Source organism: Phoenix dactylifera, unplaced genomic scaffold, assembly GCF_009389715.1.
Source record: "Phoenix dactylifera cultivar Barhee BC4 unplaced genomic scaffold, palm_55x_up_171113_PBpolish2nd_filt_p 000378F, whole genome shotgun sequence".
NCBI lineage: Eukaryota > Viridiplantae > Streptophyta > Magnoliopsida > Arecales > Arecaceae > Phoenix > Phoenix dactylifera.
This window is the reverse complement of record NW_024067827.1, coordinates 149,915-177,886: the sequence shown is the minus strand read 5'-3', so window position 1 is coordinate 177,886 and position 27,972 is coordinate 149,915. Positions and strand designations below refer to the sequence as shown.

Below are 27,972 nucleotides of genomic sequence, written 5' to 3'. Positions count from 1 at the left end.
CACGTTAAATGCTTGGTTAACACTTGCCAACTCCTCGACTCCACGCTTCCACCGTCTCTTTCATACTGGTAGTCTCAGATCTCGAGCGATTCCGCGGCATATGCCCTCCTCCCTCCCCTCTAGCCCGCCTCCTCCTCCTCCCCACTCGAGAGCCAGTAGAACTGGAGAATCCTTTCATCCGGGGAATGGGATCGCTCCGGAGCCGGGTGGAGTCGTGGATCAAGGATCAGACCGCGAGGATTGGGGTCGCCTGGCCCCCGCCCCCGCCGGAGTGGCGGTGGCCGCCGTGGAAGGGGCGGCACGACCGGCGGGATCAGGAGCGGCGGATCCGGGAGGAGTTGGAGCGCCGGCTCCACGACCTCTGCTGCGCCGTCAAGGCCGATTCCGTCGCCGACCTCCAGGAGGTCCTCTGCTCCATGGTCCTCTCCGAGTGCGTCTACAAGGTCGGATTACCCCCCGGATTCAATTATTTCTTTTGTTTTCCGTTCTATGGAATTTGGCGTCGATCTTTTTATACAAAAGTTGTTGCTTTTTTTTTTTTTACTTTTTATTTGGTCAAGGTTCGTGATTCTTCGATGGATGATGATAGTTGTTTTCTTTGTTGTGCATGCGTCTTGATCATGTCATAACATTGTGAGCTATCTGTTTGTGCCCTTTGTTTTGCTGTATCCGAGTATCCCACTCCTCTGGTATCGTTCGTGATGACAATTTCGTTAATATGCTATCGTGGACGCAAAATTTTTGCATATTTATTGAAGAACGTTAGTTTAAGACGCCGCCTCTGTAATCTGGCATGTGCTTCTAATGTTTCAGAAAATTGGCACAATGCTGTCCTTTGCCTGAGCTTTCAGATGGCTGGTTAGATGATAATAATTGTTTTCTTTAGAGACCTAGGAGCCACCTTTCATCTAAAGTTGATGATCGATGAGGGGATTTCAGTTAACATTTCTCCCTGGCCTTTATATAATTCATGAAGCCTTTGTACCTTGCTCATATTCTGCTTATTGGTAAGTGTTGTTAAATTGTTGCATAGTATATCCAATGTCTCTTCATCATTTTTTTTGTTGTCCTGATAAGTGCTTCTCAGCATGTTGTATTCGTGAAACAACTCTTGTGACAATGAATCTCCTGCTCTACTATCAATTGATGCAGCTCTCCATTTAATTTCTACTCTGCTATGGCTGGCATGACTAGATTTTGGATTGATTAAATTCAGATTTGATCTGAAATTAAACTCGAGGAAAACTGCAGCAGTATCTTTCCTCAATAGAGGGAAAAAGAAAGAGAAGGGAACGACGGAATAAAAAGAAAATTTGGGGAGATTATAAAGGCAAATGAAAAGATGATAGGGTATATAAGGCCCATGAGGAAGAAGATGAAAGACAGATCTTTATGACCGATTCTTTGAAATATTGGAACATTATTTGGACCAAATACTAGGGGTATAAAGGAGGAAGACTTGTATGAGCTGGGGCCAGCTAGAGCTTGTCTTGGTTTGCTTCTTGGTCAGTTGAAGCTCGGCTTGCATTGAGTTGAGCTGAGATGATCCAGCTGAAGCTCAGCTCATTACCCCAATCCAACTTGAGGCTGGCTTGCTTGGATTGAAATGGGTTTTGGAGTTCCCTACCTCAGCAATAACCAACAAGATTACAAAAGTAAACCCCAAAAAATTAGCCATTAAAAACATATATTTTCAGCTCCAGTCCTCTTATCTTGAACCTAAATCTGCCATCTTCTTTAAGGTTTCTCTGAAAGCATTACTTTTTCCAATCTCACGGTCGAAGGATGATGCCTCTCTTGAGGATTAGCTCTTCATAAGTTGCCAGTGTAGATGCGGGAAGAGGAGAAACGGCTCCTCTGCCAGACAGTGCTTCGATGAGGAGGCCTCCATACTTGGAGCTTGAAGTGCAGAGATGGATAGGCAAGAGGCTGAGCTAGAGAGGGGAACATGACGGTTCAGATCTTGGATTTTACAGCAAATAGGAGAAGGCTTCGATGGATTTAAGCCTTTCACTGTGTGAGTGGGGAAAGCGATGGGTTCTGTCATCACTGTTAAATAGAAATAATAATGAGAGTGGTGGAGGGCTAGGACAATTGTAACATTGTTGGGATTTGGGATAACTCCTTTCAACATGGATCGTTAGATCTTAATCATCTACTGGCTACAAAGTTGCAGTTAGATTAAGATCTAACAACTAAGATGTACTCATCTATGAAAATTAACTAATATATTGTAATAAATATAAAATTTTACAAATAATTAGTTAAAACTGTCTTATTGATATATTTTTAATCTCAGTATTTGTATTTCGAATCAAATCAAGCCGTACATGAGTGAGTTGGGCCTAGCTCATGGTCAGCTCATTTATTTTTCAAGCTTACAATCTTGGCTCCGATTCAGCTCATTTACTAATCGAGTGAGCCAATATCAAGCTGATTTTCAAGCCATACACAAGTGCCTCAAAGACAGTTCCTTCAGTTGACAGCCCTAACAAACATCACTCAGAATCATAAGTTATTAAAAAAATCTAAATTAATCCCTCTCAAGAGGCCGGCCTTAGCTTTATTATTTATTTATTTATTTTTTGGTGGGGGCGAGTGAGAGAGAGAAGGGCGGAGAGAGAGGGAAGAAAGTGATTGGGTCATATGGCCACCCAAAGAAGATTGTGTGGTGTGTTAATATGCCTCATCTTCTCTCCTGTCCTTTCCTTGTTTTTCATTGGTTGAACCCATAAAAGGGCCCTATTACTTGTGTTAATTGCTGATGTGGTCCTTTAGGTTGCCTTATCATACTCTGGTCTTAGCTCCAAGATATGTGATAAATTCATAAAAAGATTTCTAAAACAGAAAGTAATGACTACAGAAAACTGAAAATATAATATCCAATTACGTCCTCTAATCAAATAAATCCACTCAAAAGGTAGTATCTTATACACTTTAAAATATCCTTTTTCTTATTGGTTAAACAAATAGATTCTATAAGTAGATGGAAGCTCAGAAAGAAAGAAGAGAGGATGAAGGGTGATGAGAAGAATGTAGCTATATGAATATTTTGCTCTAAAGGAAAAAAATTATCTGCAAATGCTATTGTAGTAATGATATTATTTTGGGTTCTTGCGCACTAATTTATTTACAAGTCTGCCTATTTATCAAGAATTAAAGTATCCTCCGCATGCTTTTGCCTATCAAAAATCAATACTCTATGCTTATTGTGTTGGCACTTGGTGTGCACTAGCATGAAAGGATGTTCAACTGACATGCTAAGATATACTTTTCAAGCTTTGCAGTACCTTGGTACAAGCACTTATAGTCGTGTATCAGTATGACATGTACTGCAGTAATCCCCTGTGTCTACTCATGGTTTGCTTATGGTGGTGGTACGGCATGGTATGTCCAGCAGTACATACCTTGGTACAAGGTAGTGAGTACTCCAGTACAGTTAGTTTCTCAATCCTTGCTACTACTTTATGCATTTTTAACATGGACCAATTTAAAACACCTTATAATGATGTTCATGAATGTTTTAAGAATATATATGGTTCTCTGTCTATAGAAGGCTAGAATCACCCTTGATGTCTAAGGTGGTTGTAATTAATTCTATGCATTCCATATTTTCAAGTAATTTGACATAATATGAATATTATGCACATAATTTGTGATACAAAGGGAAGCCGATAAACTAGTATTGTAGTTAGGAGCTTAAAAGTTCATGCAGTCGTACTATTGTGGTTCAAGTTAGTTAGAAGGGTACAGGCTACGCATAGGTTTGCATTGATGCATAGCAATTTGATATGCATTGTCTCAGGCTGATACAGAAGAATACCGGATAGCAAATACAATATATAGTTATCCTCTTATATACTGCTGATAAACTTGCTTGATATGTATTGTACATATCTTATGTCAGGGATGAGAATTGGATTCTTTTCTAACTAATTATCCTTGGAATTTGAAATCAAAGGATCTCTGAGACCCTTTAACTTATCTTGACTATATGGTGGCTCTGATCTGGAGAATAAAATGTGGTTTGAATTTCGCAAGGTCTGAAGCAGGTTATTTAATATATAAAATGATGCCTTTTGCTGTCATAAATGTGTTGAATCAATGTAGCTATTCTGGTCGAAATTAAAACTTGCTTGAGGTAAATCCTATATGATAAGATCCACCAAGTATAATGGGTAATCCCAAGTTCATGTTATGTCTGGTTCATGCTTAGTCACCGGTTTTCTTTCTTAACATGTCCATCCTTGACCTGACTCTGAAAAGTTTGGTGAGTTCATGCTTGCTTACCTATTAGGGCAACCACAGAGCTGCACCAATTACAGAAATCCACTGTACTCCTGATAAATGGTTCAAATGGATCCACAATTTACTGCCTAATGTTGCCTCTCTGGCACCTGATATTTGACCGTCATATGGTGCTTTCAATTCAATGCCCTATATTTTAGGATATGTCAGTTTTCTTCATATTGATATATGCTGTTCTGCCATGTTAAAATCTGGGGTTGGTAGATAGAAGTATGGGTTTATGTACAGCAAGAATGAACCATGCATTTAATGGCGAGATTCCGTCTTCAACTCCACAAAAATATCAACTTGAAAAATTATATGATATATATATATATATGTGTGTGTGTGTGTGTGTGTGTGTGTTAAACTTTACATGCACTGATGACAATCTTTTCTTTTACATGATAGAGGCCTGCTACTGAAATGATTCGATTTATTAACAAGTTCAAGTCTGATTTTGGAGGACATATCGTATCTCTTGAGCGTGTTCAACCTTCCTTGGATCATGTACCTCACCGGTGGGTTGACATTCTTATAAATTGTCATATGCTTCTAGTTTTGGATTTAAATCCTGTAGGTTAGAGAAATCGCTTACGTCTGTAAATTAAGAATGCATTTTTCTATATATGTAATTAAATTGTCAATTAATGTTCTGAACCTTGGCTTCTCTCTGACCAATGGTGTATTGCGGCTGCAGTAGGTTGGGTTTAGCTTAAGCAGGTACATATGCTTTACATACTATTCATAATGTTATCAGTAAGTAAAGCAATTATTTGTGTGTTTGTGGAGTATAATTTACCACATTGTACCCTTGAAATGAAGGATAGTGCTTAGAGAATCCTGATCTGTTAAGTTGATGTAAACCTAGGTTCAAAATACAAAGGATTGTTACCATCCTGACGAAGGCTCTGTATGGCATGTGCTTGTTGATTGTATCGACAGGGGATGTCAATGATTATGTGTAGTTACAGACCTAGTCTTGTTATGGACATTTTGACCTCCAAACTCTGGATTTTGGGTTTTTAATCACGTTTCTTGTCTAAGTGCTATGTTTTTTTGCAAGAAATAAGATAGGAGAATCAAGTTAAATACCTTAGTCAAGGTTTTCTGTATGCCAATGTCATTGACATGCATATATAGCACCTAACATTTACGTAACTTATAATCTAAAATATATTTGAAAGATATATATTAAAATTGGCAGCTGGAATAAAACGCAACAAAGAAAGATTATATTGATAACATCATTTAACAGTAGTAATACTTGCAACCCAAAATCATTAAAACAAGAGAGAATCACTCTTTAAGCCCTACATAAGCAGTATCCAGGGTGCCGCTTGGTTTAAGAGTGGTTGGGGGGCCGATTTAAAGTGAATCAACCATGATCTGCCCTCAAATCACTTGGTCTGACCTTGAACTGCTCAATTTGCTGTTGATTCAGGCATTTAGGGTAGTTTTAATGTGAACTAGCCTCCCTGTATTGATGAGGCCTCCGGTACAATATTTGCTGAGAGGTATGTGCTGAACCTCTTGATATTTCAAAACTTGATGCAAATGACCCAATAATAGGAGTTGCTGGGCAAGCATCATGGAAGGTTGGAGATGCAAATTGATGGCATGCATCAAGCAAATCCAAGCATTGAAACATTTGGGGCAGAACCTCCAACTGTTCTCACAATATAAATGTATTGAAGTACTGCATGCTAACAAGCTAGTTTTAACATATCATTGTCTCAAAATACTATAACATATTGTCCAATATTGACCTTTCATTGAACTTTCCTGTTTGCTAGAAACCCTACTAACTGGTATCTTTAAATTCTATGATAAACTGATCAGTATGTGCTGGTATTGTGTGCATCAAACATTTTTATATACTGCCATATTAACACTATATACTAACATAGTGATTCTATGAATTGCAGTATACCAATTATTGGGATGACTTGTAATAATAACTAAAGAAAATTTGGCATCTGTTATGTCCAGAGCCAATTAATTGTGCTATTGTATGTCCATGATTGCCGACTAATCCATGGCCAATTAAACTAAACTTTATAGGAGTTATTCATGAATAATAACATAATTGATGTTCTTTCCCATCCAATAAATAAAATAGATTTAATAGATCTACTTTAAGCATGCTAACCTCTAAGATCTGCTTTGTTTACGATGAAATAACAAATTTTTTGTAAGTCTATAATCATTGTTTCCTTCAATTCTTTTTATTTTTTTAATAACCTCTATACTCTATAGTCAATGCACTATTTATCCATGAGTTGTCTGCAATATCCAACCATAGTTTCGTTATATACTAGCAATCCATCACATGCAATGCATGCTTGAAAGAATATAATTAAATATTTAAATCATCATAGTTATATAATTATTTAATTTATTAAAATCAAATTATATTGTGTTATTTTAGAATATCTCTATTAAATAGTCAAGGAATATTATTTATTGATAAATATTACCCTCTTTGCATACAAGGGACAGGATGGAGGATAAAGATGGAAGGTTTTGTAGTTAATACATATGTTCCGGTCATTGTTCATCTTGAAAGAATTGGGACATTACCTATTCTTTGTTTAATTTTTGTAACCACATAATAGAAAAGTTTACCAAGAGTGGGATCATATGAAAGGAAAGGTTTTAAAGGTTAGATTTTTTTAACATATATATATATATATATATATAAATGATTGATTTGTTGGTAGAAAGCTACTTAGTATATTCAATCTAAAATATATGAGTGTCAAGGACATTTAATTAGATTTCATTTGTAATTAAGCTTATGAAATCATAAATGATTTAAGAGCAGTAGGTACCTAACTAATGAGTGAAGGTGTCCATATCCAAAAAGTCAACATATGGGATCTAAAGTAGAATATCCCAAAATTTAAAACTGTTTTTATTTATTTTCTTTTTTTTCAACTAATATTAACTTCACTAATATTGATATATGTGTACATAATAATTACAATGCCAAAGTATCCAAGTGTGCTTAAGTGACAGATGCAGCTCCAAAAACATATATATATATATATATATATATATATATATATATATATATATGTGCGTGTGCGTGTAGAGAGAGAGAGTTATATATGTTAACAAGCAATTAATAGCCATGAGTTTGCTGCTTTTTAGTGCTATGTATTAGGTTCATTTCATTGTTTAAAAAGACCAGAGGTGTTGGACTTGTGGCCAAGGGGCTGCTAAGCACCTAGGTGCCAAGGCCGTCACCCAACCACAGACCATGTTGCTATCAATGGCCATAGCAACCACCAAGCAATAGCAACATCTACTGGTGCAAATGATAGTCTAGAAGTTGTCGGTGTTGGTGATAGCTCTGCCAACAACAATAATGGGACTAGCGGCAGCCCCACTATAACTAGCCTAGTGGCTAGTTGGCAGCCAGAAAGATAGAAAGAAATGAAGCGAATGAAAGAATCAAGAATCAGAAAAAAAATGCCTAAGTTGCTTCCCTTGCCGCCATTTTTGCCTACCACCAGAACCACCTTTTCCCTTTTTACATACAAGCTCAGCATAACCTCCTGTGTATGGACTCACTTTGATGTGACGTCATGCGAGCCAAATCTTTCCCCCACGGCAACCCTCTAGATGTGGGCATTCCATCCAATAATTCCTCATATGCATGGAGATCAATTGGAGATGACTTTCGTCGGGAAGGATGGTCTGTCCTAGAACCAATAAGAGCAGAAGGAGCCGCACATCATCTTCCCTCACTTTCATTTTCATAGAGAAGGTTAGGTTGAAGGCACGGCATTGCACAAATGGTAAAGGGGAAGGGTTAAAGAATTTGACTAAATTGGTTGGATTCTGGGTTATTAGATACTTGACCCATGTAAGCCAAAGCGATGGCATTCACATGCATTAGGTGCCTGTTTTAAGCATGTGCCTTGGGCGTGGGAAGCCACCTAAGTACACACCTTGGACTGGTCCGCCCAAGCCTAGGCGAGGCGCTTGGAGGCACTCTCTTCCTAAGGCAGGTTTCCATCCTGTCTTTTAAAACAATGGTGATTTAAGGCTTAAGAAGTGTTGGAATATCTAACTTCATAGTTTTTTTTGGGTGAATTGAATATTTAGTGATAGTTAACCATGATAAACTTATATTTTGAAGCATAATAAACTTCACTTTAAGTATCTATGTAATTGTGTGATAACCAAGGTCCGCCATACCGGTACCGGTCAGCGTACCGGTGACGGCCCGGACCGGTACGAAACCGGTCCCGTACCGGTGGCGTACCGGTCCTGTACCGGTTCCGTACTGGTCCCGTACCGATTCTTCAACAATAAACTACCGGTACCGGATTCCACGCCGATCCGATACCGGTCCCAGGCCGGACCGGTACGTATCGGCCCGTACCGGCCGGTACGGACCGGTACGGCAAACCATGATCACCTCTCTTTCTTGCCGCACGCACCCCCCCTGCGCGTTGAGGCTTACTCCAACCGGAATCAAAACACTACCCTCTTGTCCAAGTGGCAAAGATTGATACCGTCCAAGCAAGCACCCAGAATCAAACCTAATTAATTTAAGGAAATCTAAAAAAGTCAACATTGGAGGCAAACTTTATAACAGGCAAATGACTTGCATATCATGGTAAGTACTAACTACTGTGCTTTATAAAACACTCAGTACATGGTAAAACTATGTAGCTACAAATTTCTATGCTCTCAAGCAAGTTCCTATCTAGGCATCTACTGGCTGCCTTGACCACCTCAGTTATATCCTCAGTCATCTTGAAGATGCAAACCGATCTTGGTAACCTAATAAAGTAGCTTAGAGCACCCACTTACAATTGCAAGGTTTTACCCATGGTCTGCCGTACCGGTCCGTACCGGCCGGTATGGGCCGGTACGTACCGGTCCGGCCTGGGGCCGGTACCGAATCAGCGTGGAATCCGGTACCGGTGGTTTATTATTGGAGAACTGGTACGGAACCGATTTGGGCCGGTACGTGACCGGTTCGGGCCGGTACGTGACCGGTACGGGACCGATTCGTACCGGTCCGGGCCGCCACCGGTACGCCGATCGGTACCGGTACGGCGGACCTTGGAGGTGATTATCCCTCATAATCTCAAAAAAGAAAAAAAGACAGACATAACCAGCAAGACAGACATAAGAATTAGGGTTGCTTCTTAAGTAAATCTATTTGAAATAAATGAAAGCAACAAGCCTTAATCCATCAACTTTGAGCCTTCGCCTCCCATTATTCACTGAAAATGTAGGTCATATATGTTATTTCAGCGAGACAACTTGAACATTTTTTAACAAAATGTTAATTCCATATAATGAGTACTGAGAAGTTCATTATGAGTCTCATGAAGCATCAGAATGTCTTCTGCATACAACATGCAACAATGGATGCCCTCTTGAATTTCAACCGATAAATGTTGATATCTTACTTTTGGTGAAGCACTAATGCTGGCAGGAACTCCATAGCTCAGTCTTTCTATAAGTAATTTGAATGCTGATGCAATACTGTTTTACAATCTGATTTTTTGATCCCCTTGAATCCGATTGCAATCGCATATTCAGCCAAAGAAACCTAAAAATTTGAAGATGTATTCAAAATTTTAAAAATTTCTTTATACATTCGCTTTTGCAGTTAGTAGGGTTCACCCAGGCTTTAGGATAGGATCGAACTAAGAAAGTCAAGTTAAAGAAGCTGGCTAAGTTGCAATTTGCATTTAAATGTGATCTCAAAACCATCATATTTCACCATATAAATTGCTAAAATATCCATATTTTTATTCTTAATGAAGCTTTGGCATCCTCTGTAGAGTTCTTGAAAAGAAATCAAATAGAATGCTACTTGATACCACATGTCACCAAGAAGGAAGAAGTTACTAGTTAGGGGGTTTAGCTGTGTATACTGTAGGTGATCCTCTTTATAATTTTTCTTAAAGATTACCAAAGGGTAATTATTATATGTCACCTAAGTAATATAAAGAACATTAAAAGACAACATTTTAACTAAAACAAATCACCTACGGTCTACAAAGGTAAAGCAAATGGATGGTTCAAAAATGTTTCTAAAACTGAAACCCGATCAATCTGGGAGAAAAAATTGTTAAAACAGTGAACGGTTAGATATTAATGATGAAGAGGGCTCAAAATAGTTGCAAAGAAACATCAAGGTGACAAAAGCCTTCCAATATTAACTTGTAGGTTGGAGTAATCAGAACTGTAGAATCTGAATTCAGAGGATGGTCCACGTCAGAACTCCTTAGCATAGGATATTAAAATTTGTCAAAATCAAATAGAAACTCTGTACACTTCAATGACAGGAAGGTGGGATAAAAATAATGTTATATCAAGGATCCTAACCTCTAATACACCTTGATCGAAAAACCTTTTCTTGATTCTGTAAAATAATTATTCAATTTGTAACAGCACTATGTTGACTGGTTTTAGAATGATGATGGAGTCCTCTCATGAGAAGAAACCAAACCTATAAGGTATAATCCAATTATGGGTATTTCTGTTGGTTAGTCTTCTATCATTGACCAAGTTTCAGACATTATGCCCTAGGCTGAAATATAATCAGTATTCATACAGCTAAAGACAAAATAATAGAATATTTCAGTTATGGAGAGCAAGCTAAATATATAGGTGATGCAGAATATATACACAAAGATAGGCTTCGTTTTTTTGTTTAACACATTATTTTGGACATATAACAAAAGAAACTTACACTATTTCAGAGCTGGTGTTGCATTGATCAATTATTCTTCATCAAGTTCGAATTGGAATCTATAATTGCATTAGTGAATTTTATTTTCTTTTATGCTGCCATGATCTATATGATTTATTTGCCTTTTTTACCCCTTTAGGTATCTATTAGCTGAGGCAGGTGACACACTATTTGCTTCATTTATTGGAACTAAGCAATACAAGTAAGCATTTATCATGAACCAAACCATGGATTCATAGTTCAGTTGACAAATCTGCAAGTTTTATTAATTTGTTTTTCTGTTCCTCTGTCCTAGAGATATCATAGCGGATGCAAATATACTTCAAGGGGCCATATTCCATGATGATAAGGATGAGGATTTTGATTTGATTGATGCTGTTGAACTTGAAAGTGACCAAATAGGTAGCCAGAAAAAGATTGAAGAAAATTTTGGGAAGTCTGGACAAGTAAAATCAAAACAATTGAAGAAAAATTCAAGGCCTGCTGCACACCGTGTAAGACTGATCATTATATATTAACATTGCCTAGTGTAATGCCTCCATTAGTGCTTTATTTATATATTATTTGGTTAGAAGCTTGCTTACTAGAGCAATGGCCTTTGCTAAAATTATTCTCTAGGGTTTCTTGGCTCGTGCTAATGGAATTCCAGCATTGGAGTTGTACAAGCTTGCACAGAAGAAGAATCGGAAACTTGTTCTCTGTGGACATTCACTTGGTGGTGCGGTAGGTGTAGAAAAATTGATTCCGATCCACTTTGGTCCCTTACTTGTCTGCTGCCTAATGTATCCTTTGCCTACACTTTTGCTTGGTTTCACAGGTGGCAGCATTGGCTACCCTTGCAATTTTGAGAATTCTTGCAACATCTCCTCTATCCAAAGAGCATGATAAAGTTCAAGTGAAGTGCATCACTTTTTCCCAGCCACCTGTTGGGAATGCTGATTTGAGAGAGTAGGTTTCTTGTTATAAAACCAAAATATCATCTATTTATTTTTCTTAATTTGCCAGAAAATATTTTGATTAAATAATGCTTTTGGTTAAAATGTAAAGATTAATACTGATTTAAAAACTATTATCATCTCTGATTTTGATTTCCATTTTCTGTTTTTTGTTTTTGTAATGTGCTTCCAGTTATGTTCATAAGAAAGGATGGCGAGACCACTTCAAAACATATTGCATTCCTGAAGATTTGGTGCCACGGATCTTGTCTCCCGCGTATTTTCATCACTACAGCACCCAAACAGTGCAAACATCTTTTGATGCGGGTTTTACTGGTACATCATTTGTAAAACGTGAAGAAGGGACCAAGAAGACGAGTCTAGAAACACTTAAAAAGATTGATGGGAAACAGCTTGTGCTGGGTTTAGGTCCTGTCCAGACATCATTTTGGAGACTCTTAAAGCTTGTTCCTTTAGAGGCTGTCCAGAAACATTTGCATGTATTTAGAAAGGGTGGAAACAAAAATGAAGAAGCATCTTCAATTCCAGATAGTGGCATGCAATCGATGATTGATGAGACTGAAGCAGAACCACAGCCCCTTGAAATTCAAGAGGGTCCTGATGGGATTTCTTTAAATCCTCTTCCAGATGCAGATAAAGGACTCATAGAAGCAAATAGCAGCCAGATATATGGGAAAAGCAGTGCTGGAGCTGGGAATTCGAAACGATGGCGCAGAGTTCCTTATTTACCTTCATATGTACCATTTGGACAGGTAACGACCATTTTCTTTTGGTTTCAATAGTGTTCTAGTTGTAGCTTGATTGTACATTCATTTGTTAAGAATGATAGATATTTGACAACTACTCTGTTATTAGTTATCTTTGTGCATATATATAGCAAGGTCCGCCATACCGATCGTACCGATGTACCGGTGGGCACAGGTATCGGTACGGTACCGGTATCGTACCGAACCGAACAGGATTGTATCGACCCGGTTCGGGGACAGCGCACGCGAGAGCATGCGGGAGTGCATGCGAGAACGCGGGCGTGCGACTCCTCATGCGTGAAGTACGTTTTCACGCGTTTTTCTCGTTTTTCACGTAGATCCGCAACCTGCAAACGTGTTTCCCTGTGCCGTTTTTCTTGTGGGATGCATTTCCTGCACGGGTTTCCTCCTTTTCGAGCCTTCTCGTTTCTTCTCCTCTCTTCTCCGCTTTTCTCCCGCGAACAAGCCCCGACGAGGATCCTCTCTCCTCTGCTCTTCTCCCGCGACCAAGCCCCGACGAGGATCACCCCGACGAGGCCCGTTACCGATAAGTCTCCTCTTTCTCTTCTTCTTCCTCTTCTTTCTTCCTATTTCTTCCTCTTTTTTTCTGTTTTTCTTCTTCCTCGATCGGTTCCGACCCAGAAGGAGTCGGAACCAATTTTATATGCCGTACCGGACCGGTGCCGACAGGCACCGGTTCAGTACGGGCTGAACCGGTCGGTTCAGCATACCTTGATATGTAGGGACATGTTTTTAACTAGGGTACGTAGCATTAACTTGTTTATTATGTATAAATGCAGTTCCCTGTAGCAGACCTTGATCCCCACCATCTTGCTATTGTGGAGATTTAAAAGTTACTCCTCCTTTCCATGATCTTAATTTGGTTAATCATGGGACTGACATCTAGTTGAGTGCTTATTGTGACATATCCTCAATCTTAATGGTTCATACTTCATACTGCGATCCTCAGACACTCAAACCCATCTATACATACTTATGACATAACAATAATTTTCAGGTGTTAATGTTGGCATTCCAGTTCTATATTTTATTTTGATACGTGTTACATGCTCATATCTCTATTGATATCGAAATGTGAAAATCAATTGAGACCTCAATTCTCAATTAATGTTCACAACTTTGATCAGAGCCTGTGAGGATGTCTCTAAAATATTAGTTTGATCTCAAAATTAAAGAAAATTTATACATGTAATAATAAAATTAATGTCTTAATAAAAATTGATAGCAATTAGTGGGTGGACCATGAATAAAAAATCTTTTGGTTGCTGATTTGTGTCTGATCTCTGATGCCCCACTGAAAATTTTAATTGTGTCAAAGTGCTTAATAAATTTCATTCGATTGTCATGCTACTCATGCAATTACCTTATGCATGGTATACTGCCATCAACTAATATTTTTAACCATTACAATTACTGGGATTAAATTTCTGGGACACTCTTAAGGATTGAAGCCTAGCTTATTCAGCTGTACTTGGATGAAAACTAAGCTCAATTAGTGGGTCGTTCGAACAGGTTTATTAACTTCTGTGTAGTTGAGGATTGCAGCTGATTGTCTATATTTTTATATAGGTGCAGTGTATCCTAGGTCTTTTGTGATATCTTCTTTGAATAGTCAGATCCTGCTTATATCACATACCCATCTCCTTGCAGCTTCCAGAATCCAAGCATCAGCCTCCTAGCTTTAGCATACTCATTTCTGAGCATGAAAGCATGCGCTTTTTTGAAGTCATTCCTGACAATAAAACCAAACACAGGATGACTACCGGACAGGGAACCATCACTTTTAAATTTATCCCAGTTGTAAGGGGAGAATTTCGTTTGCATGATATTGTTACTTTAGGGGATGGTAGAAACTAGCAATTCAAATTGTAAGAATCCAGATGATCTCTGGACTTGCTTTTCTCAGATAAGTTAACAGTGTTGTGCTAAACAATAACAGACTAATAGTAGGTTTTATATGCCTCTTTCTTTCGATTTGGGATATAAATTTGGAACTTGTTACATCTCTGATTATTGCTTGATCTACCTTCTCTCAGCTTCGAATTTGTTTGATTTTATGTTGTTAAGATTAGTGTTCTGCTATTTCTTTTCCCCTTGGGTTTCCATATTTAATTGGTTAAATGATGCTATTCTTGTTTTTCTCATATTAAAGTATTAAATTTGCATGGTATTTATTGATGACTTTCCATTAATTGATCCTGTAAAAAATTCTGTACTGATGATGTTTATAGCTCTATCTCTTGGGAAATTCATCAGTGGAGTCGCTTTCTGATGCTGAGTACTCAAAATTGACGTCGGTACGACCATCCATTTTTGTTCATAAATTACAATATTTATATTACAATTATTGTGCATTTGTCAATCACACATCATGTTGTTATCCTTGTTCTTGATGCTTTGGCCATCGATAGATTCTAGCTACTCATCATGGTTGCTTTTCTTGGGAAAGTCATTTGCAGGTAAGGTCTGTAATAGCAGAATTGAAGGAGCGCTTTCAATCACATTCAATGAAGTCATATAGGTCCCGCTTTCAGAAGTAAGAATTTATTATTTTTTGCATTTTTTTTCCATTGGCTGGTTTTCTGCAGGTAGGTCTAAACGTGTGATTCAGATGTCTAGTTGTTTTATGCTTGAAATTTGTTCTTATCACCTACTTTATGTTTATACATATGAGCATGGTTCGGAGTTTTGTTCTCTCCATTTTTTTGATTGAACATAGTTTCTCACTTCGTGTCTATTGAACCATCCCAAACCAGCTGGTTTGGGCATACCAAACCGGACCAATTGATTACCGGTAAGTTCATTTCCTCGGTTAGAAACAGAGGGAGAGGGAGAAGTAGAGAAGAAAAAGAGAGAGAAAGAGGGAGGGAGGGAGAGGGAGAGGGAGAGGAAGGGAGGGAGAGAGGGAGAGGGAGGGGGGAGAGGGAGGCCTCTCGGGCTTGAAAGCCCTCATTGAAACAGGGATCCCCTGTGGGAGGGAGGGAGAGGGAGGAAGGGTGGGTGAGAGGAAAAGAGAGGCTGAGAGAGAGCTCGAAAGCCCTCATCGAAATAGGGTGTCCATATTTTTTTTTTGTTGTAGATTTCGAACTGAAATTTGTGAATGGTTTGACTTCAAGTCAGAAAATCATTAACTGATTTTAGTTCTAAATTGGAAAATAAATGATCCCCTCTTTCGAAATGAAGTAGGGATCCTTATTTCGTTGAGGGTTTTTAAGGCCCTCTATCTCTAGTCCCTTCCTCTCCCTCTCTCTTCCTTCCTCCCCCCCTCTCTCTCTTCCTCTATCTTCTTCTCCCTCTCTGGCTCTTTTTGCATCGGTACGTCTTAGAACAGCATGGTACGGACCCATACCGTGCTGAATCGGTCATCGGCTAGTACACCCTTTAGTACTGGCTCGGTGAATCTTGCCAAGAGGATAGCGTGATTTGTTTTTTAAGATTTGAAGGAATTCCTAGTGAACGAGGATTGGTAATGCCACTTGAAAATACTTCAGATTAGGCTGAATGGTTATGATCATGGTTTGTTTGAAAAAATTTTTAAGAAAAATTTTTGGATGGGGTTTATGGGATTCATACAACTTTTTAGATCCCAAATTTCTATCATATAGCCATAATAGGCCCAAGATAGTCACAATTCTGAATGAAGAGAATGTCCTCAAGAGACTATTTGGGAGATGTGGAGGTACCATTTTATTAACATATCATTATCATTAGCAAAAGCACATAATTTGCTCTTTGCAATGGATATTTGGAATTGGAGAGGCATCAGCCTTGCACTAGAATGTGAGTTTTGAGGAACCCACAATACCTTAGGAAACATTAAAAAGAGACGCGACATTGGCTCGAATTCTAGGATTTCTTAGGGGGCAACTCTTATAAGGAAACTTCTCAACAACCCTTGTAGTTTGAAAGCTCCAAACTTTTGCAAGGGCTGCAACCTACCACCTGGTCCCCCTACATGCTTTTGGCTTTGCCATTGCCTTAAAACTAGAGACTTCAGACCAAACTCAACCATGGAAACTTGAAATTCCTAATATTGTCTAGAACACTTTGAAAAGCCCTGCAATGTGCTCCAACACTTGCAATTCTAACTTTGAATTCACCATAGTTTATGAATAGTCATGCATATGGTTTCAAAAGCTATTGGGACTGGATAGCATGACCAGTACCAAACCATTCTAGCATGAAACCGACATCGACATGCGTGCCGAGATGCTGAAGCTGCTGTGCTATTAGTTGGTACATACTGGTGGTATTCGACTGACCATACTAGTTGATACTAATGGTTTTTTTTTAATTTTTTGGAAGCTATTAGTTTTGATATGTACTGTTGGTACTGATCCCATATCAGTGTCATACTGTTCCAATTTTTAAAAAATGCTATGGGTTTCGGAACTGGTATTTAGAGCCTTGGTTATGCATATATGAGTTGACTCGGTATGTTTAGCAAACTCTCATAAATTAGAGCATGATTGTGCTACTAGCAGGACAAATTACTTTAGATCACTAGGACTTAAAGTTGCTCAACGTTTGATGCAATTTGAGGAAGACCTTTTACGATTCATTAATCTTTTAATGGCGAAGCATGGAAGTAGCTTTATGGAGGTTGAAGGAGTAAGATATTTGTTAAGTGTTGCATAGAAGTAGATATGAGTAAAAGTTGAATGCATACTCAAGCTGGTAATTTATAAGAGTCTAAAAGAGATGTCGGGGCACATAATGGAACAAGGTAACTAAAGGTTTTTTATTATTTTTTATTTTTTGAAACTATTCTAAATTGAACATATTAAAAATAGTTATTAGGGTTTTTCATATTCTGCATACAATAAAGAGAATTCTTTCTTGTCCATATGCAAACTTTTTAAAAAAGTTAAATATTTTTATAATGTTTCTTTTGATTTCAAAAGTTTCAGTTCTTTCAACTTGCATAATGTGTATGTTGAAAGGTGCAACACAATTAAATTTTGATGCTTTTGAGCATGGTTGAAAGCATGGTCTGCCGTACCGGTCCGGTACGGCCGGTACGGGCCGGTACATACCGGTCCGGCCTGGGACCGGTACCGGATCAGCGTAAAATCCGGTACCGGTAATTTATTGTTGAAGAACCGGTACGGACCGGTACGGGACCGGTTCGGACCGGTACGCCACCGGTACGGACCGGTACGGGACCGGTACGGGCCGCCACCGGTACGCCGACCGGTACCGGTACGGCGGACCTTGGTTGAAAGTATAAATCATGAAATATAAAATTGTTCACTTGCTATGTTAAGTCAACAAATAAAGAGTATTGCCAATCAAGAATGGCATAAAGACACTCGCAAAAGAGGTACTAGTAATGCACATAGCATGTTATCTTTCAAATGCTTCAAAGGTTGGCTTGCAGATCTTATCAACAACTATTATCTTTCTTTTCTTAATTTTCTTCCTAGGACAGTGTTGGGCAAAGCTAACTTGCTTTCTTTAAGAGAGTGAATAAATTTAAAGATCTGATCTGTCTTTGTCCATTTCGGCCATCTTGGATCGGAATGTGGCCTTGACCAGGATGCTTATAGAACCAGGTCCTCTCAGTTGACCCAGTCTGTGCTTGTCAGAAGTGTCATTCTTAAAGAGAATTGTAATTGTTGAATGCATTATTAGGAGCATATGTATAATAAATGTGCTCTAATTATTTCATAACCATAAGCATGGCCCCTTGTCTCAACTATTAGGGTCGACTTATCCTCATTTATTAAACATTCCTATGTCGAGCTACCTCTGTTATTATTTCAAACTTTTCCAGAAAACAAGGACTATCTAATCTTAGTAGCAGGAATCTTCTACTAGAGCAATGAATCTGCTTCAAACTTCATGGAACCTTGGACCTCTGGACTTGCTTCCTAGGGACATCCTTAAAGAGTTTTAAGATGTCCGCTTTCCCATACCTGTAACCGCCAATACCAATTATGAAAATTAAGATCCTAACATACTTACTATTATCAATTTGAATTCATTTCAACGCTCAACATGCTTTTTATGACTGGCTGTCAACCTAATATCAATTCTCAACCTCTCTTGTTTGAGCTTGGTCCAAATTGGTCATATTTTGTGCTTATTTTTATGGAAGGCTGCTAAACTATGGTTCCCTTTTTCTTTTTCCTTTTTCCTCTTTCAGAGAAAAATTTGAAAGCTTTACGTCCCCATATCTCTTTGTTATCTTGTCAAACATCACATTGTAATGTTGCTTCTGATTGGACCTTATGCTAGATGAATATTGGAATTAAATTTCAAAAAATCTTGTTTCTAGTCTTTTTTACTATGCAATATGGCAAAGCAATCATGCTTCTGTTCTTTTTTTCTTTTTGCAGAGTATATGATTTGTGCATGTGCATAAATTCTTCACTCTTTCTTGGAATCGAGCAGTTGCCACAATTTCCACATCTACAACAGCTGCTTGGTCTGAGAGCTGCTGGTACTGTAGAACTTGGCCATATTGTGGAGCCTCCTGTTATCCATACAGCAACTTCTATTGTTCCTCTTGGTTGGAGTGGTGTTCCTGGTGAGAAAAATGCAGAACAATTGAAAGTTGATATTGTTGGACATGGATTGCACTTATGCACCCTTGTTCAGGCCCGAGTTAATGGAAACTGGTATGCTTTTTTTTTTCTACTTTTTTCTGCATTTGAAATGATTTCAAATGCCAAAAGATGGGAATAATTTTATTGCTTGCTAAAATACAAGCATAATATATTTTTGGGTAGAAAAATGTATAAATGCATAGATCATGGTACACATGTTCAGAAACTTGAGTTAGCTTGTAATATATTTTTTTGAACGTGTGTTCAGTTATAAAGTTGGCTTTTTTTATATTTAGACAGGGTCAATTGATCCTATCATCAGGCCAATAGTTGTTCATGGCCAGCTTGGTTCATTTGCAGTCCTAGGCTTAAGCAGACACATCTCCTTAGTTGCAACCATTTTTATATCCTTGTTCTGAAAGGACAAGGAACCATAAGTGTATATTGTATGGCTAACTCACCTATGAACTAATGTTATACAAGATGCAATATAATCTGAAAAGTTGTTTTTCTATGTTTACTTCTAATTTGGGCAGCTTTGTTCTTTTCTTTATTGGTGCAAATCTATGTTCAGTCATTTAATTGTTCTAATGGTTCCCACCCCATCTAGACACTTCTATAATGCAGACTTTTAAGAAAATTTCCCTTTTTTTCATCATATGATCTACATCATGATCTAATATGCAATATTGTAAATCACTACCTAGGTGTTCAATAACAGTAGATTCCTCACCGTCAATGCCTCCATACTCACCAAGTCATGACATGCAACCTGATTTACAAAGGATGCGGATCATAATTGATGCTCCACTGAAACAGCCACCAAAGTTTCCTGTTGTAGATGATTCTTTGCTTCCTGTGTTTTCTTCTGAAGTCACAGAATGTGCCAGTTCCAGTCGGGAGTCTCAAATTGGATCTCCCTTTGAAGAGAGAAGTGTATGGAGTTGCAGTGATGGTCTGAAAGGTTTTGTTGTATATTGTACTAGTGATTTTATCACTGTCTCCAAGGAGGTCCATGTCAGAACCCGGAGGGTTCGGTTACTTGGACTTGAGGTACTGTTTCTGTAAACAGCAGATGTGCATTTTATTTTTAAGGAAGTGTAAAAATAGAAATTTTAAGAATTGGATGTTTGTAGGGTGCTGGAAAAACCTCTCTTTTGAAAGCAATATTGAGTCAGCATAGAAAAAGAAATGGTGCCAATCCTGAGAGCATATTCCCAGATGTGCATATTGAAGGAGTAGCAGATGGATTGTGCTACTTAGATTCAAGAGGAGTAAACCTCCAGGTACATTTTTCCTAGCCTTTTTTTTTTTTTATCAAATTTGATTCTTTTGCTTCTAAGAATGGTGTGCAGTGGCAGGTTAAAGCCCATGGATCAGCTAGTTGACAAGGATATTTGTAGCTATGAAAGTTTTGGTTTAGAACCTAGTTTACCCATCCAAGAAAGTTGTGGAGTATTTCTGTATTTTGACTTATTTCTCTTTTCATAATCCATCTCTATTGTTTGCAATGCTGGTTTCTTCGTGGTTGTAGTATTTGTTCTCTGAATTCATTTTTGTTCTTTCCAGTAATGCTATTGTCATATTTATTGACTTCAATAATATAGCATTGGAGGTTTTGTCAGGTGTCTGGTGCTGCTGGAGTGAATTTTCAAATATTTTTTCAGCACAGGCTACGTGTTTTTGAAACTTTTAGGCTTGTCATTTTCAACTGGTAATCCTATAGTGCATGTAAAAGATGCCAACTACAGGGTTGTTTGGAAAACATATTATCTACAGATGAAGGGGCTGGTTGAATTATGGATGACCATTTTTTTATGGGTTATAGTGGCCATAATGTTTAAAGTGAACATGATTCACATAATAGCTCCATAGAGATTAAAGTAATGAGTGAAAATGAGGTAAGACATAAAATCTTCATAGAGAACAATATGACCAAAAATATTGCACATGGTAATTTGAATTGTTGACTTAAGCTTAAGAATGAGGGAGAACATTAAAGTTTTTAGGCAACTAGAGACATTAAAATGGTGGTCTTGAACAAGCACTAGTTGAGGAAGAGGATACTTCTAAAAGTTATCGATGAATTATTGACTGCTATCAAGGTGATATAAGAGTTGAGGAGTTTGAAGTGTGAAGGTCAAGACCTGATATTTGGAAATTTACGAGATCTCTGGGTTCAAGTGCTGAATATCCATCTCTTAGGCAACTAAAGAACTACAATAATGGAATATGATAGTTTGTATGCAAGTACCAAATGCCATAAGATGTATACTGGAATCTAGTGTACTTGGATAAAAAATAACCAATTTGGCTTTTGGCTAGGATAGCCAACTTAAATTTCTGTTGCCAACCACTTGGAGAGAAAAATAAAGGATGTTTTCTGAGTGAATCATAAGACATGCATTAATAGCTTAAAAGAGTTTTGAGTGATGATGACCACTTCCATGAATGTTTTTAACTTGCCGCAACAAAGAGTATAACTTATGGGAAGAGAAGGAAGATCGCTGTCTCCATGAGAGTTAGACATGCTTGGAAAGCAAACTTGCTTTGAAGAACTCAAAGCCTTTAAACATCAGAAACTGAATTGTTATTTTCTATCTAAATCTATATAAGTTACTTATGACAAATAAAAGACTTGACTTTTTACTCCTCATGAACTTGATACTTGACCTTAGGATGATTTCCCATATGCTATAAAAAAGCTGCTAAACCTCTTCTTGTAAATGGCAAGTCTTACCAAGACATTTTGCACGAGTTGCAAGCATCTTTGTGACTCAAATTGTCTGTAGCTTTGACCTTCAATAATGTGAATAAGGTAAACTATATATAATAGAGTTGTAATACATTTGGTAGAAAGAGAGTATTTTACACCTGCTGCCAAATTCGAAAATGGGGTTTGGAAAACAAAAAATATTTAGACTTTAGTCTGCAATTCACAAGGTCTAAAATGTCTGTAAGCAAAAAAATTGTGTGCGCGCATGTGCTTGCGTGCATGTGCATGTCTGCAAACTGTACACTGCTTGCCTATGCATCTAAATTTTCCAAACAAAAAAGAAAAATCTAAACTTTATCTTGATTCTTGACTGCTTGCCTATGCGTCTTGCCTATGCATCTAAATTTGGAAAACAAAAAGAATCTAAACTTTAATCTGCAATTCACAAGGTATAAATTGTCCATAACCAAAAAAATATGTTTCTATGTGTACTTTAGACTGCTTGCCTATGCATCTAAAATGTCCCAAAATCAAAATATTGCATTGTGCCATTAAAACTGTTATTTGTGACAGCATGATCCGTTGGAAGGGAAAACTAAAACTTCTAGTTTTTCTTTTCTTTTCTTTTATAGGTATTTTAGATCTTATTGATCATGTTCAGCTCTTTAGATTTTCATATTACAGCTTCCATCTTTGAATTTAGTAGTGGATGTGGAATCCTCTTTCCACCCTGTTCATTACAAAACTGTGCAACTATGTAAGCTTGTAGATATTCCAAATTACTGAACTATATTTACCACTGGATTTAGTAGACATTCAATTACATTTCTAGTTAAAAATACCTATACTCATATCAGCTTATAACAGTAAAGTGAATAATATGTGTGACACTAATGTACAAATGTTTATACTTTATGCTGACTGAAGATAGTTGTAAACAAAGTGCTGTAACTAGAGTAACTGTCACTTGACGAGACACCTAAATTAGTTCTGCGAAGGGCCAACATTTTTGCCTAGGCAAGTAGGATGGCCCATTTTTCAAATGTCAAAAACATGTCTTCTTGTTTCTGTTCCTGTCCAAGGTGTCAAAAATTCTCTGCATTCCAAAAATATTTACGAGTTCGCCTTGACTTAATCTTGACTTCACCATTATTGCCTCTGAATTCTCTCATCTTTTTCACTATTCTGGAATTGACAAAATAAAATTACTGCTTGAGTTTGTCATGCATGCCATCAGAAACCTCTCTTGATAAGGCAAAAATACTCTGATCACCCACCATCCATGAAACCGTTGAACTTTCTACGTCTGGTGGCTTGTCCAAGCTTCTTGTGGACCTTATCATGGACTTGAATAATGTGCTGTACTATCATCTATATATCCTTTAGCCCAGGCAGCTATGTGGGCTTAATGTATTGAAGTTGCTGCGCCTTTGCCTTCCTCTAATTTGCATCGTAGGGTTGTTTAGTTGCATATAGTTGAACAGCTATATTTATAGTTGCTGCTACCAACCTCAGCATCTATCAGTTTGTTTTAGGTAAGACAAGTCCAACATATAAAGACAACCACATATTTAGGTCCAACTGTAGGATTTCAGCTGATGAACACATCGACTGTATCTTGAACTACTAGATTAACTTGATATTGTAATTATATTGGCATATAAATATTACTATATTATACAATATATCTCGAACTGTCAGTGTATACACCTAGCCATATAACTAAACTATCAGCGGGCTGTAAAATGAACCAATCCGTTCAAGAACATATCTAGTTTGGCTCGATAATAGCTTGATTAAACTTGTTCAATTAAGAAATAAACCATGCTCAATCCTCTTTTGACCTGTGAACAAGCCAACCATAAAACAGTGTAGGCTCCCAAAAATAAATAGAAGCCAGATTCATATCGAAAATAGGTTCATTCAAGCTCATCCCATTAGGAAACATATCAAACTTGATCGGTTGTTAGTTTGAATATCCTTTAATATAGCAAGCTAAACCTGAGATTTCCAAACCTCACCTCGGATCGGTTGTTATAACTAAAAAAAAAATCATATTTTACTACCACTACAATATTATTAATACTATTTGTACAATCATACTATATACCATAAGATACAATAATATATGTTAATATATAACAGTAATAACTAGAATATATATGATAATGATAATAATAATATGATACCTTATATATTGCATTAACGTGATGCATATCATAATTTAAGAGTATCATTACAACCATGGTTCGCCATACCGGCCTGAATCGGGCGGTATGGGTCATACCGTACCCATCTGGTTCAGTACCAGTACTTGGTACGGGTCGTGTGCCGATACTTAGTACGCCGAAAAAATTTTATACTATAATGTACCAACATTGTGCTAGTGTGGTGCTGGTTCGGGTCCGGTTCTAAGACGACAAACCTTGATTACAACAGTTATTTATAAATTAACAGTATATATATGTATTGGTTTTAATGTATTACTAATGCGTCAATTACATGATAACAATCTTTTGGATTGTATATAATAATATTACTTTTCAATATTAAATTAATGAATTGGTTATTATTTTGCCATTATAGTTTATTACTATGTATACTAACTACAAAATGCTAGATTCAGAGTCAAATCTCTCAGCTAATTGAGCCAAATAACTTTGCCCTTATCTATTGCATGTATACCCACAAAGGACCAAACAACAAATGTAATTGAAATTACTAGATTGCTACGACATTTAGTTATAATACATGGCATTCCTAATTACAAGCAATCAAATAAGTCCTTAAAGGAACTCTTTGATTCTGGTATCCTGATAGGTGCTTTTCCATTAGTTAATAAATGACCTGCTCAAATTAGAATATTACATACAGCTATCTGTCATTTGTGAAGGCTTTTAGTTAATAAATGATGAGATTGGAGCATAATGATAACTAACTAAAAATGTGTGACAGAGCTCTTTGCAGGATAAGGTTCTCCTAATCAGGAAAACCTGACATAATTCCTGAAATACATCAAGTGGAGTCAATGATGGATACATTAATCAATATTGAAGGATGATAAATACCCTAAGGAGAATTTCTGGAACCTGACATATGAGGATAGGGACAGATGACCATGTTATCAATATAGTTTTGAAGGATGAGGCCTTGCTATGATATCTATGATTAGGACTCTGAGATATGGGCATATTGAAGCTAGTGTTATGAAGTAGATTAAATTATTGAGACATAAGGCAGTTGCATGTCCTTTGGCAAACGATGATGAAGAGTGAGAATCTGAAGGTGTATGAAGCTGCCTGGCTAAAGTAAGAAGAATAAGTTGGGAACAAGGCCAATTAAACATTAGAAAAGCTGAAAAATTGCATTGCTGAAGCCTAATTGTTTGTACTCTCTAGGTTTAGGCTGGACCTTAAAAAATTAGTAAGGATAGGAAATTGCATTCATGGTTAAGCCAAGTGATTCTTGGGGGATGTAGTGCAAGGGACTTGTTGCTTGTAATCATGGTTTACATTTTTTATTCTTTTTTCCCTTGATTTGGATTTAGCGCTGCTGCTTGAAATTATAGAATAAACTTAGGAACTCACAAATGTCCTATGGAAATATTCATGTTCGATCATCTTTTGTATGTGTAAAGTTTCTCTGTCTGTGAATGTGTATGTGTGCATGTGTTGGTGTATCTTTTTTGTGCGCCCATGTCTGGGTTTGCATATGTGTTTGCATGTGTTTTTTGGTGTATGTTTGCATTCCCTTTTTTTTGTGTAAATGCATGGCCCTGTGGGCTGATATTAGGATGCATCTTTTTCATGTTCCATATATGGGACAAGACAATTGAGACCTTTTCTAGATTTATCAACTGGAGTGATAGGAGTCTGTTATTACTGTTCTTACATTTATTGTTTTCTCAGCAATAAGGGTTGGTTACCCTTGCTAAAAGGTTAGTCATGGACCTGGCAAACTGCAAGAATAAACAACCTGAAAAAAAGCTACGGATTGGTTATAAACAATGAATTCATGGTTTTTGGGTACCAGCTCTTGCAAAGCTTTCATTCTTTTCTGTTTGTATTATAATTCATAAAGTACTGTTCACATTGGCCTATAGATCAAAACTCTACATGGTAGCCCTAAACTTCTTTGAAATTGATAGATTGTTAAACTACACCTGATGACTTTTACTGGACTTGTCTGAAATCTACAGTGTACAATTTTTCTGAATTAATAACCCCAAGACTGACTTGAAAGAGGCCATTCATCTGTACCAGTACCATGGTTCACCATAACGACCTTGTACCAGGCAATACTGTACCATAATGGTAGTGGCAGCATACTGAGTTTCAGTATGCCGAACCAACACCCATGTTGGACGGACTGAAGGTGTACCAGCATGGTACCAATATGGGGTCCAATACTGAGACGGTGAACCTTAATCTTTATGATTTTGGTTTAGCATTGTACTCCTATAGCTACTCAACATTTTTGGGACTGCTCTAACATCTAGCTTTTCATTTTTGCTCTACAGGAATTGCATTTAGAGGCTGCTCGTTTTAAGGAAGAATTGCAAATTGGATCTTGTGATCTCAGTAGGAAGACTGATTTAATTATTCTTGTGCATAACCTATCACAAAAGATACCGTATTATCATCCATCAAATGCTTCACAACCACAACCAGCACTTTCAGTTCTCTTGAATGAGGCCAAAGCTCTTGACATCCCCTGGGTTCTTGCCATAACAAATAAATTCTCTGTCAGCACCCATCAGCAGAAAATATTAATCAATTCTGCCATGGAGGCATATCAAGCGCCTGCCAGTATGACTGAAGTTATAAATTCCTGCCCTTTTGTTATGGCAAGTTCTGTGAGTAGTCTGCAGTCAGTGAGTTCAGAAGAAGAAAATTTGAGCAGGAAGGGGGCTGCTCAAAGCATTATCTTTGCTCCAATTAACCTTGCTCGAATGCCTTTTCAGAAGAAACCTCTTGTTATGCCTGAACAAGGTGTTACTGCACTCCGTCAACTTGTACACCATGTGATCCGGAGTCATGAGGAAGTGGCTTTCCAGGTAGAGCTTATTATTATATTTGAAATATGAGAAATTATGATATTTTTGGCAAAGATTAATGAAAATAATGCAGAAGTTATGCCATTTCTTTTTTCTTAATCTCCCATACTGTCACCTCCTTGATCTGTCCTCAAAAGCATATACTTAGGCTGGGCCCTGTATTGCTTGCTTTCTGCAGGAGCTTGCAAATGAGAGGTTGTCCTTGGAATTGGCCAGACAACAGAAAACTTCTGTGGAAGCAAGACATGACTCTCAGGGAAAGGGAAACTCTATCACAGCTGCAGCAGTTGGTGCATCACTTGGTGCTGGTCTTGGCCTTGTAATGCCGTAGTTATGGGTGCAGCATCTGCCTTGAGGAAACCTTGATTTTGTGCGGGGCATTTAGATATTACTTTGTTGTTCAGTTCAGGCAGAAGCAGCACCATATTGGTAGTATGGAGATATTATATACTCTGTTACTTGGGATATTTTGGAAGATGAGATGTTATTTAGCTGTGCATTTCTCCGAGTTTTGATTTATGCATGAGTGGGCATATTACGAGTTCCCAAGTCATGCGGTCCCTATTTTATGTTCATAGAGCTCATCTGTACAGGTACAAATGGTTACTAGGACCTGTTGCAGAGTCTGATTTGGTGTGATACCATCAGTTTTGCAACTCAAGGGCTGTGTACTTCACTGACCTGATAAACATATATAAGTATTAGATGATTATAATGCCGTGCATACCAAATAGTTTGGTAATTCTCATTTTTCTTGATTTGTTTCTAAAGTACCACTGAGGTATCTCTCAAGCTGCTTCAGTTGTGGCGGTGCCATACGAGCAGGAACGTTTATTGGAAAAATGGCTGCCGAGCTCCAGTTATGGGAATATCAGAACTGCCAGACGTTTGCGACGGTGTGGCTCAATG

The 27,972-nt window shown here is 37.7% G+C and overlaps 1 protein-coding gene across 2 annotated transcripts; it reads left to right on the top strand.

Annotated features, from left to right (window-relative positions):
* Positions 1-26: 26 nt before the first annotated feature.
* LOC103722760 lies at positions 27-27,794 on the top strand. Of its 2 annotated transcripts, XM_026810640.2 has the most exons (15): positions 27-443; positions 4,699-4,808; positions 11,157-11,219; positions 11,313-11,511; positions 11,636-11,740; positions 11,835-11,965; positions 12,146-12,725; positions 14,972-15,037; positions 15,200-15,276; positions 19,082-19,363; positions 19,999-20,344; positions 20,428-20,577; positions 20,917-20,955; positions 26,524-27,063; positions 27,242-27,794. In XM_026810640.2, the coding sequence occupies exons 1-15, from the start codon at positions 186-188 to the stop codon at positions 27,392-27,394; spliced, it is 3,099 nt and encodes a 1,032-aa protein (XP_026666441.2). In that variant the 5' UTR covers positions 27-185; the 3' UTR covers positions 27,395-27,794. The 2 variants fall into 2 exon arrangements, with proteins under 2 accessions (XP_026666441.2, XP_008811656.2); XM_008813434.3 differs by lacking the exon at positions 20,917-20,955 and having other exon boundaries at positions 28-443; positions 26,527-27,063.
* The last annotated feature ends 178 nt before the right edge of the window (positions 27,795-27,972 follow it).

Bases quoted from the DNA above. Each gene is read 5' to 3' on its own strand.
- LOC103722760 (XM_026810640.2), top strand. From the start codon at position 186: ATGGGATCGCTCCGGAGCCGGGTGGAGTCGTGGATCAAGGATCAGACC. The intron at 19,364-19,998 runs GTATGCTTTTTT...ATCACTACCTAG, and splicing joins GCCCGAGTTAATGGAAACTG to GTGTTCAATAACAGTAGATT. The intron at 20,345-20,427 runs GTACTGTTTCTG...GGATGTTTGTAG, and splicing joins TTCGGTTACTTGGACTTGAG to GGTGCTGGAAAAACCTCTCT.